We start from the raw sequence: 20,296 nt of genomic DNA, 5'->3' as shown, positions 1-20,296 counted from the left end.
CAGCCACCTCAGCAACCCCTTGTTCTTCATCACTGGAGTCAAGCAGTTGTTCCAGGGTCTCATGAACATTATAGTGTTTCACCATGGTGCTGCTACAGAATGAACTGTGAGCAATGCCCAAGAGGCCACATTTATAACTCAGAGCTGTGGGAAAATGTATTTGTTTCCATAACAAGAAAGTGCTGTGTTTTGTCTGGAAGGCACCTGACTTAGTCATTTTTGTTCTTTGATCTAGTGTGTGTGTGTGTCACCCATTAATTTCTCTGGGGGGTTTAACACAAACCTTAAGTGTGTGTGGGCATTAATTTCTCTGTGTGTTTGTGTTGGGGTGGGGGTTTTAACACAAACCTTAAAGGGGATCTATTATGCAAAATTCACTTTTACATGGTGTTTGAACATAAATGTGTGTTGGCAGTGTGTACACAACCACCTTATAATGATAAAAATCCACCCAGTCCTTTTTTTTAATCCTCTTTAATCATAAGCAGTGCCTCAGAACAAGGCGTTTGCTGATTCTGTACAAAGTGACGTCACTTTGTACAGGCCCTGCCCACGACTGTTGACTGACACTTCCAACGGGCATGTTTATTTGTTTGTGTGTGTTGTTTTGTTATAGCACAACGTTGTAACAGTATTTGTGTGTGTTGCTCATCCAACTGGTGAAAAAACTCTACAACTAATAAATACATTTATCAAATAACCATTTGGAAACTTCCTGGTTCATTCTCAAAGTCTGACTCCGGTTCAAACATATATGGCTGAACACCACTATTTTAAAATTGCTCTGTGTTAGCATCTTTCCCCATTCATTTCCTATGGTTGGTCAATTTTGACTGCTAACAGCCAAGACAACCACTTTTTTTTTTTATGACTACTGAAAAATGTTTCCTGATTGTATATCTAAATAAAGTCACCAAGTTTTGAACCACTCTGATTGATAAATCAAACAAAAATGTAAATGGCCGAACAGCCTAGTGGGGTTAAGAAGTTACTAACAAAAGGTGCAAAGTACATTTTAGCTATTTAAGGTTGCAGTATCTTCAAATATATAACCATTATTTAATATTATGTATAACTTAATTAAATTAGGGTGACCGCATTAAATTTGATGCATTTTTTTATACTTTTCACTTAATACAGTTAAAAAACTAAAATGTGCTCTTATTTATACAAATTAAGGTGTACCTACACAGCTGAGTTAAGAATACTCTAAACGTGCTCAAAATTCTGTGTAATGCCGTGTAAAATCCAGACCAATTATGCCTGCTCTGACCCACCTCAGCTTCCAGTATCAAAGGCTGTTCTGATGCTGCTCTGTGTCAATAACGTGCTGCATCAGAGCAGCCTTAAACTTTGTTGTTATGATAGAGCATGTATTTAAAAGTATAATTTCACACATTTTCAATTTGTATTTCTATATTCATAATTTTAAGTTTAAAAAAGTGCTGTCAGTCGCACAATTTTCTTTTGTAGTTAATCGCAAATTAGAAAGTGCTGCAATTTGACTCGTATATATCTATATAGCTATAGATATATATCCTTTTTTCCCCTGTTTATATCCATTTATTTCAACTTTTAAAAGTAGCTTAAATATAAAAAGTTGCGGGGTAAATTTTTTTGGGCTTGTTTTCAGAGTATAGTCGCATTCTCGGTGAGTGACAGGGCACCCCAGTTCATTTATATAAATATATTAATAAAGTTTTTCAAAAGTTAATTAATATGCTAACCAAATCGGAGGAAGTGTCAGTAAAGAGCATGCGTGAAATGATATATGAGACTAATGATGTTTGAATAAAAGAGAATTTTTATTGGGGCTTCATTTCCAGTTAAAATAAAAATTTTCCAAATTATTCAAAAAGTGTGAAAATTATTATTTAATTGTGTGTATTTAGGATGTATGAAATGAGACTTGGCGAGACAAAGGAGTCAGCTCTTTTATTCTGAAAACTTTGTCATTTGCTCTGAAGCTGTCTGAACAATGTTAAGTTAGTAGTGTCACTACTATTAATAAGTTACTCTCCAAAACTGTTGACATCCTATGATATCAACACCCCACATCCCCTTTCAATTTCAGACCTTTGGTTCATAGTTGTGTCGGTAGTTTCCTCACTAGACCTATGGGGATTCATGTGAATCCAAAACTGATGGGAAATTAATTTGTTGCCATGCAAATAAGTGTTCAGTTGTGATGAGTATGGAGAGTTTGAAATGTCTTGAGCATGATTGGGTGACTTTGCGTTTTTTTTCTTTCTATGTTTTTCTCTCACAGGTGTCATGTGTGTAAGACGGTGTTTCACGCTTCCTGTAAAGCTCATTGTCCGGTCTGTCCACGCTGCGTGAGAATACAGAAATACTTGGAGAGAGATTTGAAGGACTGACTTAGAAACGTTCCTGTTTCTTATGAAACTAACAACCACTGAAATGTTTATATTTTATGTGTTTCTATAGCTGCCATATTTACAGTACTCAAACTCCAGCGTGAGTTTGACCGCCAGTAAATGGAATCAGGTAGCACATTATTGGAATACTTCACAAATTGGCCTGGTTGCTAGGGAGGGTAGAGTCACACGAGGTAACCTCCTTATGATCGCTATAATGTGGCTCGTAAAGGTGAGTTGTGTGTAGACTGCCGCACAATGGCCTCCACTACACCACCACGAGGACTTTGAGAAATTGGGCATTCCAAATTCAAAGTTTTAACTAAGAAATTCAGTGTTACTGTTTTATAATCCACATTTGGCTAGACCATCCAACTTGTAATTGTGAATTAGACTAAATCGAGCAGTTTTTACTAATCAGAAATTCAAAACAATGGTAATTTAGACATTTTCAGACCATCTTTGTGTTGCATTTCACATGAAGCTTAATACAACACTCATCGGAAACCTTAAGTGCACTTTTATACAAACACATGTACATATTTACGCACCTCAACTCACCTGGAAAACGTACAGTACATTCATGTATATAGTGTCAGGTTTGTGCTTTGAATCATAAGTCTTATTATTTCTTCTCTGTTCTCTTTTTTGATTAGTCATTATTCATTAGATCAGGACAAGGAACGTATTTATGAAACTTATTAGGCAACTTAATGCCAAGGATCTCTTTACTCTTGTTTTTGTATAGTAATATTTTTGCATGGCTCTTGTCATCTGAATGACACATGCCAAGATTTATATAAAGTATTAAATGTTTACAAAACATTGTATGCAGTAATAGGCATACTCTAAATGGTGTGCATTTAAGAGAGAAAATGAAATGTGTATGAAATGAAGACATACTTAAACCAGTCTTTTATTTTACATGCTGTGCCTTTATTTTCAAGTTTCAGTTTTGTTGTAGCATTTGTCATTACCAAAATGGGTTGTGCCAAAAATGTAATTATTATAAAGATGTGAATTATTAGCAAAGCAACTTCATTGCTGACATTCATCTCTGTGGGTGATACAAAAGATGAAGATAAAATCTTTTATAAACTTGTTTCCTGGTTTAATGAATACCCCATTAAATCACCTGTTGCAGGGAATGTCAGGGTGTCTTAATATCTGTCATGATTTTTGGTTTGCCACTAGGGGCAGTGCCACCTAAGCAAAGGTTTCAAAGTTGATTGACAGGTGCAGTGGTTAAGGATTTCCTCTTTACAGTCTTGCACAACATTATAACTAAACTATATCACAAGCAATATAAATAGTAAAATGGCCCTCTGGTAAATGTAGTTACTTTGCTTAAAAATTATATACCTTCCTAATGTTTTGATCTACACAGAATTGCTCTTTTTTTTTTTTTTTTTCCTTAAAAACAAACAAAAAAAATGTAATAATAATTATCACAATTAATCATGTCCCAGGAATGTAATAGGAAATATTTCTACCATTGGAGCAATTCAAGCTTGAAATATCACCTGTTTTTAGCAAGCAGGGGGCAATTAGCTAGATTTATGGAGCCAAATTTGTGCCAAAACTAAAACAAATATTTAGCAAAGAAACATAATCCGCTTTGCAAAGGAAAACTCCACTCAAACAAAGCGATTTGCAAATACAAAGGGCCATTTGAGAGAAAATGGATAGTTGTCATGTTTCACTGGCTTAAACAAAAGTGCTATTTATAATAAGGCCTTTCTAAGAACGCATCAATTTACACATGTATCACTTTTGAAGTGTCTCACTTTGGTTGCGTTGCCTCCTAAACAGAATTTTTAGGTCCATGTGTCAAGTTAAATGTGGTTTGAAACTTAGAAACTCCTACATTTGGAATTGCACTTCATCCAGCTGTGTTTGAACGCTAGAACATCTACACATTGCATCTACAGCTGGAGTTTAATGGAGCCAAATTTGTGACAAAACTAAAACAAACAAACACAATCTGCTTTGCAAAGGAAAAATCGACTTTGGGAAAAAAAAAAATAGAAAGTTATCTGAAAATACAAAGGGCCATTACAGAGAAAATGAAGGGTGGTTGTCGTGTCTCGCTTGTGTAACGGGAGCCAACTGGTAGATTAGCCTCCTTGTTTGCACACCCGCCTCCCACGCCAGAGACTCCAGTTCTAGTCCCGTTCGGTGCGGGGCGAGCAGGGCCGGTTACAGTGGTGCCGTGACCCGGATGGGAGTGAGGTTTAGGGGCGAGTGTATTGGGAGCCAGCTGGTAGATAGCTGTGCAGTGTGTAAAACCTCACTCTCCTGACGCAACTTAGAGGTTGTAGCCTTTAGCCTCCTTGTTAGTGCACCTCTTAAGGTCAGGAGAGAGGTTTTACACACTGCACAGCTATCTACCAGCTGGCTCCCATTACACTTGCTAAACAAACAAGTGCACTGTTTTATGAAAAAACATTTTTTTAATATAAACCTGCAGCATATTCCACAAATAAATGAAATCCATTCTGAAAATTCTACAGGATTGTTGAACAAATACAAAATGTAATGTACACAAATACACACCATATGTGAGTCATGTGAGTTTTAGCACAATGTTTTCAACCACAGCCTTGATTTTTTGTCACACATGCACCAATGCAGATTTTCTCACAAATGGGATTAGTAATGTCCTCCTTAAAAACAGTATTTTGCCCTGTGCTGCCACATACTTAAAAGGAATGTTCCAGGTTCAATATAAATTAATCTCAGTCGTCAGCGTTTGTGGCATAATGTTGATAAAAATGTATACTGGAAGTGAATATACAATGTAAGTGATAAACATTCACTAATTAATAATATCAATAAATGAGTTTGTTTCCACATTACATTATACTAAAGCTTGTTTAACAAACGCCTGCAGAAACAGGTGTATAAAACATTATAATCTCTTGATAATTGTACACCTGTAGCACCTGTAGTTTATCAGTTGGGTAGCTAGGAGACATCTCTAATGAGAGTCAAACCCCTGCTAAGTTAACGGGAGCATTGCAGTTCTGAATATCAAGGAATGGAATGCATTTATGGTTGGAGATATTAAGTAGTTATATCCCACATCATACTTGAATGGAACGCAGCATAACCGTGTACCCTGACAAGCAACATTTAAATTGCAAATATTATTAGATAGATTTTTCCAGGTATTATAGACCTCCTTGGTAGATTCAAATGAAAAATTATGTTTTTTGAATGTCTGTTCAGGAGACGTTCATTTCACAAAACAGTCATGCTGCAATTAAAATTAATGCTGCTTGAGTATTAATTGTCATTTCAAGTTCCGGCTTTCGTGCATGGACCTGTTTTTAAAATGTCAATTGGTATTACTAGTTAGCTGTGACATAATGTATGATGCCCAAAGGCATAGGGTGTCTTATTTATTGTGAAATTGTGTTTTCTTAATGGCATGAATCACACTTTAAATGCACGGCCCACCACTGCCCATGAAAGATTGTCAGGTGTGCCATGGAAAATTATAAAATTCCTCACAATAAATACGTTTTTTTCCTGTATTATAGTGAAGTCATAGAGACTGTAGAACAGTTTTAAAGTTACCAATTCAGTATATTTTCCATTACAAAGTATTTTTGTAGCAGGGCATGGCCGGGTCGTGATTCTACACACCCGGCCCCTTATCAGGCTAATCAAGCCTCCTAGAGGGATAAAGGCTGACTCCCGTGTCTAATACTTTTATTTTATTTGCTTTGCTTTAACCCCTCTTTGTAATTCCCACCTTCTCACACACCAATTGGTCAATTATAAGAGGCTTGCAGCAACTATTGGCCAAATTCCTGCCTGTGACTGACAGGCAGGAATTTTGCCAATAGTTCCTGCAAATTTCTTACGTTATGCTAATAGTGTCTTTTCCACTGTATTAAAGTTTGCATTCATAGTAACACTGTTTTGAACACTATTATTCCGCTCCAATTTTTTGTAAACCAGAATATGGTCTCCCTACATCGAATAGCAATTGAAAGATGGATGCATATTTTTGTCAACTTGTCAATTCCCTCAAACCACATCACACTTTTCTCTGCAAGCTTTCAGCATGTGAGTGGTTCTTCCTGTTTTCTGCCTTCCTGACACTATTTTTCTGTATGCATTTCTCTCATAACTCTCTACTGTATGCACCAGTGAATCCACACCAAACAAATTAAAATGCTATAAACAAGTAGTTTTATTACTATTACTATTACACTTAAATATATATATATATATATATATATATATATATATATATATATATATATATATATATATACACTGGCGCCAAAGGTTTTGAATAATGTACAGATTTTGCTCTTATGGAAAGAAATTGGTACTTTTATACACCAAAGTGGAATTCAACTGATCACAATGTATAGTCAGGACATTAATAATGTGAAACTATTACAGTTTGGAAAACATTTTCAGAACTTCTTAAACTACTTCAAAGAGATCTCATCAAAAACTCTTCCATGTGCAGCAATGACAACTTTGCAGATCCTTGGCATTCTAGCTGTCAGTTTGTACAGATTGTCAGTTTGTGTCAGGTGATATTTCACCCCACACTTCCTGTAGCACTTGCCATAAATGTGGCTGTCTTGTCGGGCACTTCTCACACACCTTACAGTCTAGCTGATCCCACAAAAGCTCAATGGGTTTAAGATCCATAACACTCTTTTCCAATTATCTGTTGTCCAATGTCTGTGTTTCTTTGCCTGCTTTAAACTTTTCTTTTTGTTTTTCTGTTTCAAAAGTGGCTTTTTCTTTGCAATTCTTCCCATAAGGTCTGCACCCTTGATTTTTCTCTTTATTGTACATGAAACTGGTGTTGAGAGGGTCGAATTCAATGAAGCTGTCAGCTGAGGACATGTGAGGCGTCTATTTCTCAAACTAGAGACTCTGATGTACTTATCCTCTTGTTTAGTTGCACACCTGATCTTCCACATCTCTTTCTGTCCTTGTTAGAACCAGTTGTCCTTTGTCTTTGAAGACTGTAGTGTCCACCTTGGAGTGAAATGTTCAGTTTTTCAGCAATTTCAAGCATTGTATAGCCTTCATTCCTCAAAACAATAATTGACTGATGAGTATCTAGAGAAAGTTTCTTTTTTGCCATTTATGACCTAATATTGACCTTAAGACATGCCAGTCTATTGCATACTGTGGCAGCTCAAAAACAAACGCAAAGATAATGTTAAGCTTCAATTGTGTATTATATAATGGCAAGTGATTTTCTAGTAACAAATTAGCAATTTAGCATGATTACTCAAGGATAAGGTGATGGAGTGATGGCTGCAGATATGGGGCGTGTCTAGATTTGATCAAAAATGACTTTTTTCAAATAGTGATGCTGCTGTTCACATTAGTAATATCCTGACTATAATTTGTGATCTGTTGAATGCCACTTTGATTAATTAAAGGACCAATTTCCATCCAAAACAGCAAAATGTGTACATTATTCCAAACTTTTGGCTGCCAGTGTGAGATATATATATATATATATATATATATATATATATATATATATATATATATATATATATATAAACACATCACAGGTACATATACCATGGTGTTCTTGGAAGTACATTGGAGTACTATGTAAATACCATACAGTACATGCAATTCAGTACACTGTATCATAGTACCATAGTATTACCATTTTATGCCATCAATGTCTGTACCATAGTACCACCACAGTACAATTTTGTAAGGGTACTAAATAAAACTCTTGAGTTTGGAAATTGGAGTGTTACCAGTGTAACAAAACTGAGTAAAGAGCCTGACTTAGAATGAAATATTTATACATTTGGCTTTTAAGTTACTACTTATGTTGTTCCCCTGAATATGTAGATGCCTTTCCATGAATGATTACCTATCCACACTGAAACCCCACCACAATCAGTATTGTAAAAGGAGCGTGTTGTTTTCTGTTGACCTGGACAAAGTTATCAGCCCAACCCAGTGAGTGTACAGGAAAACCAAAAGAAAAGAATAGCACCATTGGCTGATAGGTGAACCTAACAAACCTAAAAGCTTCTATAAAGTCAGCCATTCAGTTTCTCTGAGCCAACACCCTTGTTTTGAAATTTTTGGATGGAATGACTCCAAATATGAGTCATAAGGCAAAAATAGCCTTTAATGAAACATGCTTCAAGTGCAGCCCTTCAGTTTACATTCAGCCCTCTGTCAACGTCGCCATGCCAATATTCTTCATTCAAGTTCTTTATTGTTTCCCCTTTTTAATTTTCTTGTTCCTCTTTTCTCAGTTTTGACTATTTTGTTCTCTTAGGTAAGTGAAAATACACTAAAGCATTCAAAGGTGCTGTTCTTTTTCACACCCACTTGTGTGTCTAGTTTCAGGTTAACACGCCTCCTGCTTACTGCAACTCACAGCCACGCTCAAACCTGTCTAGCAACACAAATCTGGGAACATATTTTTCTCACGTTGACAAAACAACACTACAGCTCTGAAGTTTGGGACTGAGATCTGCCGGACTAAGCCAACAGAGAGATCATAGTATTTGCTACTTATGTGAATTATTCAAATGCCCCACAAGAAGCAGCCGAGGCATTATTCTGATCATCTATGGTATGTTTATTTTATCCTTGTTTCATTGACATGTCATCTACTGTAAATATATTGTGTATTAACACAGAGGCGACTTTGGCAGCATTTTATCAGTTATCAGACGGTGGCTTCTATGCTAACATGTACATCTTCCTGAGGGCGAGTTGCACCAATAAGGATTCAACTTAAACTTAAATCAATGTTTATGTAAAAATTCAGATGCACCAAATTTGACACTTTGTTTAATAATAGGAATAATGTCTAAAGGGATGTAGAATGAAGGTTATAGGATTTAGTTGTCCTAGGTTTACTGTAAAATAAAAAATTAGATCAATGTGATGGTTCAGATGTAACCGTTGTAATTTTTAAACAAAGAATAAAGTTTGGTGCATCTAAATTGTTAGATAAACCTTGATTTAAGTGTAAAATAAATCTTTATTTGTGCAACCCACCATCAAATGGCATTGTATTGTTGTAGTAAATAGTACTGGGTAGTAACGGATTACACGCAATCTGGATTATGTAATCGGATTATAAAATTACATTTATATTTTAAAATACTCTATTTTTACAGATTACATGATTTCAGGATTACATAATTACAATTACAAGGGTTGTGGAATTCCACACACACATCTATATCAGTCAAAATGTGTTTTTGTGTTTTATGACCCTGTAAGTGCTGTTTTAAGTAAAAAATCATAGAAAAGCTTTAGTATGTAACATTTTCGCTGTTAAAATACTTTTTCCTATACAGTTTAATATGCAGAGACAACTATGATTAAGCCATTCATGGGTTATTTTCTTGAAAACTGTAAAAACTCTCTGTGGTGCAATGAAAATTCCTCTGTTTTGAGCTATTCGTCTCAAGAGCGCGCCAAATCAGAAGCTGCCCCAAAGTCAGGAGCGGCAGTGATGCGGTCACCATGCTAATATTCCGCCCTCCTCGTCAGATAATCCCAATCTCGCCTATGGTGCCAAAATGGTAAAAAATGGCCCTGCAAGACAGACCATAACATTGACTCGACCAATGGTGTGAGTTGTCGGCGGGACTATCTGTTTGTTCAAACAAAAGCTGAAGGGGGCGTATTCAGAAAGCTGTTTTGAAAACAAGGTTTATTTTTGCAATTCCGCTTGGAGGCGCAGACATTTATTTAAGCAACATTACGTCAAAGATGATACAAGATTTAAATGTGTGTGACGTCAAATAAACGTGTCAAAAGTAATCAGATTACATTACCTTATAAATGCAAAAGAAACTATGTTACTGATAACATTTTTAGCCATGTAATATGTAATCAGTACTACCCAGCACTGGTGGTAAATTAGGGTTGCCAAATGTCCCGCATTAGCTAGGATGTCCCGTATTTTGTCCGAAATTGAGACGTTCTATACTATAGCAAAAAGTCCCCCCCATATTGAAGTGGCAAAATGCTCAAGCACCCCACATTCACATTGTAGAAATTTCACAAACCTACTGTAAACATAAAAGTGTCCCCAATACAATAATCTGATTTTGCAATAGAACTGAACGTAAACCGTGATATTTATGGAGAACATGGGAATCAAGTCGTATGTGACAATTTATAATTGTTCACCACCCTGACCACTCTGTCAAACAAGTTGCTGATGCAGTGTGTATCTTGAATGTAATCACGAGTGGTTTGAACACATATTTCTTGAAATAGCAGGCGTTCACTGCCTGAGGTCAATGCCATGAAGGCACAGCAGATAAGTGCTGTTACCAAAAAAACAACAAAACAAAAAACATGCTGATTTGTTAGTTTACAATTAATTTGTGAGGTGTGCTAGTTTTTATGATGAGTCCATACGGCACAGCACATTAATTAATGAGTTGTGACAATATAACTACTACTCGACTTATTATGTAATTGTTATTTTGCAACAACCACAAAGAAAACCGAGATTGTAGTTTGTACAGGGTTTCCCTATTTTACAAGTTCATATTTCCCCTATTTTAGTCTCTCTTCTTCTGTGTAGGTTGTTTTGGGGTTAGTGCTGCGTTCCTCTGCAAACTGCACTCACTTCCTGTAGCCAATGTTGTGCAGTCATGCCATCCATCTCTTTATATGCTCATGGTTTCGCTGTATCTGTTTTCTACCTTGTCCTCTACTGTCTCTCCTTTTACGGCAATAACTTTCTTCACGTTGACCCTCCACTTCCACGAAACCAGAATGCAGTATGTATTGGACTGCAATCTTTTAAAAAATGTCTGTTTTCAGACAGTTAATCCTCTAATCGTGTATATTACTAGTGGCCATCATGATTGGCTTCTCTCACACTCTATCTGACATGCATATGTACATATCTGTCTGTTGTTCCCCTGGTCTGTCTGCATTCCTCTGTTTATAAATATGTGTTGTGAATATGATATACAAAAATCCCACCCCATAAAAGTTCTGCCTATTATGCTAATAAACAGGCTATTTTCTCATGAACCTGCTCTCTGAATATGTACATTCTAGATATAATAGTAAACAATCTGAAAGCACATTATATTAAATGTGCATTATAGTTACACTGATTCAATACACTGGAGATGCTAATAATAATATGAAACTAGAGTTGGCTGTGCAGAACTTGCCTCCATGATGCCAAAGTTTTCTGGGTGGTTGCCAGGGTATCGCTATGCAGTTGCTAAGGTGTCCTCAGTGGCTGTTAGCATATTGCTATGCAGTTCCTAATGTGGTCTGTGTGGTTGCTAGCGCTTTGCTAGGTGGTTTCTAAGGTGATCTGGTTGGTTAAAGGATGGTTACTTACTGGCTTAATTCAAAAGTCTACACTGTGAATTCAGCAAGAGTAGGTCGGAAGTTCTGCTGCTGATATCAGTCTGTGCTTAACGAAAATCCCCCATTAGCCAAAGCTGGAAGTTTTGTTGAACGTATGGGCATATGTAAGCTCCAGTTTGCAGGTGAAAAGTCCACAGCATGGTGCTAAAATCTAGATGTATTTTTTGTTGTAGATAAAACAGGAATGCATAGTTTTTAGGGCCCAACCCTAAACCTAACCGACAATGCAGTAAAAATATAATTTTAGAGTGAAAATGCATCAAATCGTGCTCACCATTATTTATATAACTGCAATTACTTCCTGGACTAGAACCCATGTCTCTGCGATTGGTAACACATGTGCCATCAGTGGTGCTAGAGGGAAGTATTTTCACATTTGAATAGATGCAAAAATGTCTGATATGGGATAGAGCGAGTATGTCAGCTGAATGGGGTTGATTTCAGGGTGCAAAAACCTTCGGAAGCAACATGTCGATTTCCCATGTAACCATGTTTTGTCCTTGTAAATCAATGGAATTTTTTCACCCATTTTATTGTCCACCACCAGGCCAAGATCATAAGTCAAAACTCTCAACAAGCTGTAATTTAAGGTATTAATCATACCTGTAGCACAAACGGTGCAGGATGGGTAACTTTGAATTTGAGCATAAGTAATAGCAGTCTTTCTAGCAAGTCAGTCCACTTGCGGCCATCTTTGGAATACTCTCAGGAAACTACTGTATTTCCAGTTATGACAGTGCTGCTCTATTCTGCTTGAATGGGAGAACACCAAAATCTAAAAAATTTGAAAATGTGTCAAAATTATGATCAAAGAACATATTTCAAATCAGCAGTAAAATCTGACAACACTGGAATCATAAATTGTACTTTACCTCAGATTACACTAAAAAACGCTATTTTCCCAGCTTGTCTAGCTAATGCACATTGTATTCTCAAGTTGATTGACAGGCGATAACTGGATCTAAAAAGATATTGGCTCTTTTACCTGTAAGAAGGGACTTCCTTTCTACATCCGTTGACATTCCAATTTCTCCCATTCATTTTAATACAAGTGGTCCATCTCTGCTAATAGTGATATTCATTTCAGACAAATTGTTCTTTTCTTCTCTATCTTCAGATCTCATGATGACTATTTCTAAACCTTGATCTCCTGTCTGCACCAAGCACCTGCCACATATCAGGCTTGGGATCAGTAGATGTGGGCCAAAATGTCACTTTCACAACATGTTCTGGTGAACTTTGAATACAATTACAAGACTCGAGATGGTAGAACGGTGTCCATCAAACCCAACGAGCACTACATTCTTGTAGCCAAGACAAATGACAACTGGTGGCATGTTCGCCGGGATGAAACGGACAAGCCTTTTTACATCCCAGCTAAGTATGTGACGGAGCTTCCACCTGAGAGCAACCAAACTCCACTGGACCCTCCGGAAGAGTTTAGCGGGCATGAATCTGAATGTTCAAGCTCAGAGACAGCTCCTTTTACTCTCCCTGATACCCACACATCTGCAGAGGTGACTCTTAGAGTCCCTGCCTCAATCAAAACGGACACAGAGAAAGATGGTCATAGAATATCAACATACATTATTCCAAAGTATTTATTTGAACCAAAGGTTTTGGAAACAAACCCCAAACAGGCTGAAGCAGAGGCCAGCCTTGCACCTGAACTTGATATCTATGGTACAGATAAAGGTATAGTCCATGACATGTCCACCAACTCTGCTTCTCCAACTAATGGGGAAACACCACACACTATCTTACTGCCTCATGTCCATACAAACAACACGCTATCCACAGAGATGGAGACAAAATCAGCCATGAATGACAAGGAGACAACAGAGAGGCCTCAGGTAGATACAAAAAGCTTGGATCAAGATATTCAGATGCTCATGAGAACTGGGAGTCCTGAAATATTGAACCCCACAGATAAAAGAAAGAGTTTGTATGAGAGTATGGAAACAGTGAGGGAACCAGAATCCCCAAAGATTGAGGACAATCCAACAGGGACTGTGAGGACACCAAGTTCCACCACCGTCCCAACCCCAGGTACTCCGGACAAATCCATGGTATGTAATATGTTATTAACCCCCCGGCACAGGGTTCCCATTTCAGCCCTCTATATTGCAAGTAAATCATTTGCATATATGACCAAATTTGGTGAAATGGCAAAATATTTTTGTTATTAGCCACTGGCTAGAAAGTATTAAGATTTGTGTAGTGGTGAAAAACTTGCACAGTGATCCTTTTACTGAATAAAAAGCTAGATTCAGCGTTTTGTCTCATAAACACTGAAGGAAATGTATCTTATTTGGCTGCAGTGGGTCCTGAGGTGTCGTGATCACGCTGTCACCATCGCTTTAGTTGAGCTGTGATATGCCATAGTAACATTTACATTGCATATAACCATGTCAACATTGATTTTGCTTAAACGTTTCCACGGATTGTTTTCACAGCGTTCTCCATTTTACAGCATGGCTACAGACCATTAGCGTTCATGGACATCTGTTAGGAGGTAAAAGTGTTGAAGATAAAAGTGTTGCAAAACTCAAGAGCTTGTAGCTCTTTAACAATAAAAATGTGTATACGGAAGTCAATACACAATATACGAGTAAAGTTTCCTTTTGGCTTGTTCCGTGTATTTTGAGGACAAAGATGAGATCCACAAACTCCAGTTTCATTTAGTGTCTCTTTTAATATCCTTTCTATTATTTACAGTCAGTTGGTGACCAAAAAATTCAACCAAATTCATACATTGCACGGATGAGGGAAAAACCATGGTGCAACTTCTCTCATTAATATCCTGCTGCGCTAATTCAACCATAAACACTTGCTGAAGGAGCTGCTGGTTCTCTTAAAGAGACAGTCCCATTTTAACGCTTGATATACATATCAATGTAAACTCAATGTAAATCGTACAAGTGCATATAAACAAGCACGTATGTGGCAGGGCGGAGGGTGGGGCCGTGTCATGATCCTACACACCCGGTCCATTATCAGGCTAATCAAGCCTCAGAGAGGGATAAAGGCCGACTGCGGAGGGTTGTGAACGATCTCTCTCCCCCGCACAACCCTTTATCCCTCTCGGAGGCTTGATTAGCATGATAATGGACCAGGTGTGTAGGATCACGACTGGCCCCGCCCTCCGCCCTGCCACATACGTGCTTACTATTATGTAATAAGTAAGTGTAATAAATGTGTACATATAAATATTTAAAGGGACAATCATGAATTATTAAATATTTTAACTTCAACAAACATTGTAAATATGGAAGAATTTGACAAATAGTGTCTTGCAGCGTGTATGCAGGAGTTTTTTTAACGAAACCTAATGTTTTTACATGGTATTTTTAATATTAAAGTACTTACATTATGATTTTTATAATTCAGTTATTAAATTATTGTTATACGTGGAATTCTAATTGCATTATTTATTAGTTTCCAACCTTGATGTGATAAATGATCCACAAAAAATGTGGAAGTAATTTTTAAACAGTGACAAATTCTTGTATTATTACTATAAATGCAATTTCATGACATCATATTAATTGATAGAACATGAGAATGTACAATCTCGTGAACTATATCACGTGGAGTCATATATATGAATACTTTATATATGTGAAGATGCCCCTATCTCGGTTTGCTTAATATCTTTTTCAGTTGCATTATGCATGTCGTCAAAAGTCTACAAAAGTAAAAACTAAAATTGACTTGCCAATGGAGTGTTGCATAGTCATGGAAATACTGAAAAAAAAATATCCAAACCTGGAAAAATAATTTAAATTAATTTAATGTTAAAAGTAATGGAAATTTCTATAGTAAATATACACATTTTTAGTTACTCACTAATGACAGATTTTGCTCTTGAGTTGAGCTTGTGTAAACTAAAACTTAGTGCTGATTTGTGAGCAAACTGTACTAATAAACCAGAGTAAAATGATTTGGTTTAATTTTTTCAAAGCATGTATTCAAGTGAATGTTTCACTGCTTGAATAGAGTTTACCTGCTTTTCTTCACCACAAGAGGGAGCTGAAGACAAAGAAGAATAGGAACCGTAGAGAAGTGCTCATTTTTCAGCTGTAAAAGTCGTTGTCAAACTATTATTGTATGATTGCATCAATTCAGTCAGCCCTATGTGTCCCATATTGACTGTTGTTTGGGTATTTCAGCTGGAGTGTGATTATATTACATTGAGAATTTGTGATATGCAAAATATAACATGATCTAAGGACAGTGGCGCCTGCAGCTGTACGGCCGTACATGAGCATGAGAAATATTTACTCTCAGAATATTTAATCAGTCATGAAATGTGTCCCGTATTTCTGTTGTCCCGTATTTCATTTCTGCGAATGAATAATTATGAGCTTTTCAGTGAATTGGCCAAACGGTCTTGCAAGAAGATGTCTTTTGAAAACTGTGTCACGTTTCACTATGTTTTTAGCATCTCTCGCGGGAACGCTGCATTTTTAGAAGCTGTGTCAAGTTCAAAAGAACTTCTTCAACTGATAAAAACATGTCTCGAGACACCTGTGTTCTGCTCTAGTCGTGATGCTTTTTGCTTTTTTAGCGAACGGTTATAATTGATTGTACTAGTCTCATTTCCTCATATATTTCCAATACAATTAAGTGTTTAGTAATGCATTCTCTTATTATCTGCTTATAATGTTGGTTATTGTGTGTCCTTGACGTATTGTCCACCTTTTATGTTATGATACTGTGACATTTAATTGAAGATCTAAGTTATAAAATGATGTCACACTCTCTAGGTGACATCAGCCATTAAGCAAAATAATTATTTGAAGTGTGTTACTCTTCCATTTTATGTTTTCCTTTATTTTGTTATGTGAATCATATGTGGTCAAGCATAACATGTCAACTCTGTCATGGGAAGATATAGGGAAATTCATGTCATTTTAAAATGTCAATATATTTATGTTTACAGACATAAAATCATCAGAATACGTTTGCAAATATGTTAGCTAGATATCATTCACAGTGGCAAATTTTACTCACTGAATGTCCACTTAAAGCCATTATAGCTTGAACTTAATTTATATCATCTTTAACATGACGAAATATATAATGATGAGACATCAATACATGTAAAAAACGGTAGGAAGTTTGTATATACTATTCAGATGGGTACAACAGGGCTAAAGGCACACCTTAAGTCAAGTCAACCTTTATTTATAAAGCACATTTAAAAACAGAAGATGACCCAAAGTGATTTACAGATCAAACAAATAAATATACAAAGATAGAGTTCAAGAAAAGACGCTGATCAGAAGACCTGAGCGCTCTGGTGGGGGAGTAATGGAGGAGGTCACTGATATATTGGGGCACGAGATCAGATAGTGCCTTGTAGACATAAAGCAGAATTTTAAAATTCACACCGAATTTCATGGGAAGTCGGTGTAGAGATGCTAAAAAAGGGGAAATATGATCCCTCTTTCTTGACCCTGTTAAAAGCCAAGTTGCTGTGTTTTGAACTAGCTGTAGACCAATGCACAATGAGTAGCAATAGTCTAACCTTGATGAAATTAGTGAGTGGATCACAATTTCCAAGTGTTTATGGGAAAGAAAATATTTTACTTTAGCGATAGATCTCAGGTGGAAAAAGCGTCCCTTGACAACAGCACTGATCTGCTTATTGAAAATTTACGAGGAGTCTAAAATCACTCCAAAACGTCTTACATGAGCTTGTTTGACGCCAGAAGACCTAACTGGGCAACCAGGCTAGGTAAGGAGGTCATGGAGGAACCTAAATCAGAACTTCGGTTTTGCTTTCATTTAATTGTAATAAATTGAGAATCAGCATAACAGTGATAAGATATGCTGTACTTCTGAAAAATAGAGCTCAGAGCAAGCATATACAGGAAAAATAGTAAGGGTCCTAAAATCGACCCTGGAGGGACACCACACAGTATTTGAGCTGACGTAGAGGAAATTGACAGAAAACCTACTTTCTTTTAGATATGAGGCAAACCACTGGATGTCCATAACCTGGATGCCAACCATACATTCTAGATGGTTGAGGAGAATATTATGGTCTATTGTGTCAAACGCGGCACTGAGATCTAATAAACCTAATGCAACAGGTGAACCTGAATCCATGGAGAGAAAAATATTGTTAGTGACCTTCAGCAATGCAGATTCAGTGTTGTGCAAGCAAGTGTCTAGAATGTTAAATGTATTTAGATAGGAGTAGAGTTGCGAATAAACAACTCTCTCCAAAATCTTGGAAATAAAAGGCAATATGGCGGTTAGTCTATAATTGTTCTGTGTTGCCAGAGCCACATTTTTTTATTTATTTTTTTAAATAAAGAAGGTAGAATTGCATGTTTATAACTGCTTGGAACAACTCCATTTTGTAATGAGCTGTTAATTATAGCTGTCACACTGGATCTGATAGTGATGAAAACTTTAAGATGGCACGGAGAAAGAATATCCAGCTTGTCACTGGAACACTTCATCTTGGAGACTACATCTGCTAACTGTTCTGATGTAACTGGTTGAAAGTGAGTCAGGGAGTTGGACGGGTAAGGTATTAGTGGTTGATCAAATTGTGAAGGTTTAAAAGCACACTTAATCTGCTCAATTTTTGGAGTAAAAAATAAATATATGCTTTTTCTGGTCACAAAGTGTATCCAGATTGAAGAAAGAAAACATTTATTTTTATTGAATATTGATGGCACAACATTATTTGTGTGACAACAAATAATAACAGATAGTTAAAATGATAATTTTTTAAAAAGGTGGCGAGGGAGACACATTTGGAGTAAAAGGCCGCAAGGGGTGTCAAGGTGATATCGTGTAAATCTAGGCAAAATAGTTATAGGGCAAAACTTTTCTTTTTTTTGAGCAATGATAATATTAAAAAATGACCACTTCAGGAATTATTTTGGATATGACTTTATGTAGTGAAAACCTTTTTTGACTTTAATTGACTTAAATTTTCACTGTTCATATATCTCTACTGAATCTTGCAGCTTCTTGCTAGCTAGCAATAAATGCATTGTTGTATTATTAATGTATATATTTGTACTGTAGAACAAGTATATTGCTGTTGAGAGTTTACAGATCTCTATTCAGGCATTATACTAATGATCCCTCAATGTTTATGTCATAAGAAAAGAAATACACTGATTTTACATTAATAATTTATCCAACCTTGACCTAACCATTAGCTCCAATCTTCTCCACAACAGTAACCTTCAAAAAATAATTAAATGCATTTATAGAAATACATTTTAAGTAACACTTAATGTTGAAATTTACTAATTGATTCCCATGCAAAGCATGCTGGGAACTGGAAATCCCCTACCCGTTTTCAGCAATACATTGACACACCATATATTATTTGCATAGTGCCAACACAATTGAATTAAGTGACCATAGATGGATTGTACACAATGATATTAAGTTGAGAACAAATGCTAAAAAGTTGTGTTGCATTAGCTCATTTTAAACAAGTTAATTGAGCAAGCAGTAAAAATCACTTTGTGTGAATACCATCTTTGGAAGTCTGAATCCATTTGAACATTTCATAGCAATGTGATCATGTTCCTTTTCAATGACTGTTGAATATCATTTGGACTTTACCCAATATAATTATGTTCTCATCTCAAACATAAATGCATTAAGTTGATTTCAACTGCTTGCTTAGTATTTTCATTAGAGCTGCTTTCCCTTTTTTTCAGTGCACCATTTTCTATTGATTTAAATCACATTTGATGTTTTATAAATTCTATAAACCGATTCATCTCCATTGTGGTTGGATCAGTCAATGTTTACCTACTTTAAAGGTGCACTCAGTCATTGTTTCCTCATTAAAAAAGTTTAACTCCTAAAGACATGAAATGTAATTTTGCAATTTATGTAGGAAATCATGACCACTCACATTAAAATGAAGACTTCAGTCACATCAATAATCTTATAAAAGCTGTTTTATTCTACATGGAGAGGGTCCACACATGGGGGCGGCCATATAAGAATCACATGAACAGCCGAATACTACTCGCTTAATCTCAGTAACCATCCTGTTATTTGACACTTTCACTCTTGGGTTAAATTAATCATGACTGAATGTGAATACTACATTTCTACAATGTCATCAGAAACAGAAAACTTTTTATTTTAAATGATGCTGCATCCAAGCCGCTAGACGCTCAGTGTAAGTCCAAGATGACACAAAGACAAAAGTTACTGCACCTTTAAATATTAGATCAAATCACTTCAAAATCAAACTTTAGACATTGCACTAAATGATCAGGAATATTTTAAAATATATAAAAGGTGTTAAATAGCAACTGTGGTAGATTTAGTTGCTGTTTAGTGTTTTGGAGAACATAAAATACAAATTTACCCCAGGGGACCTTTAGCCCCATTGTACCCTACATATTGTAGATTTTGTTGAGTATTGGTAAAAAAAAAAAAAAAAAAAAGGGAACTCTTGTAATAGTGTGCGAATTACACAGCGACTTTCTGGGAATTCAACGTTTTAAAGAAGTAAACAATCTGAAGCA

The 20,296-nt window shown here is 36.2% G+C and overlaps 2 protein-coding genes across 2 annotated transcripts in view; both read left to right on the top strand.

The window, feature by feature from the left end:
* plekhm1 (pleckstrin homology domain containing, family M (with RUN domain) member 1) overlaps positions 1-3,678 on the top strand; it is a 31,044-nt gene extending 27,366 nt beyond the window's left edge. Inside the window, exon 12 of the mRNA XM_052102980.1 lies at positions 2,270-3,678. Within this exon, the coding sequence (XP_051958940.1) occupies positions 2,270-2,378 (109 nt within the window). The 3' untranslated portion in view covers positions 2,379-3,678. The remainder of the gene's footprint in view (positions 1-2,269) is intronic.
* A 5,105-nt stretch (positions 3,679-8,783) lies between these two features.
* Positions 8,784-20,296, top strand: part of LOC127626512 (rho GTPase-activating protein 27-like) — a 55,519-nt gene continuing 44,006 nt past the window's right edge. Inside the window, 2 exon segments of the mRNA XM_052102344.1 lie at positions 8,784-8,979; positions 12,886-13,837. Of these exon segments, the coding sequence (XP_051958304.1) occupies positions 12,965-13,837 (873 nt within the window). The 5' untranslated portion in view covers positions 8,784-8,979; positions 12,886-12,964.

Source organism: Xyrauchen texanus, chromosome 33 (assembly GCF_025860055.1).
Source record: "Xyrauchen texanus isolate HMW12.3.18 chromosome 33, RBS_HiC_50CHRs, whole genome shotgun sequence".
Lineage (NCBI taxonomy): Eukaryota > Metazoa > Chordata > Actinopteri > Cypriniformes > Catostomidae > Xyrauchen > Xyrauchen texanus.
This window is presented reverse-complemented; position numbering and strand designations above follow the sequence as displayed.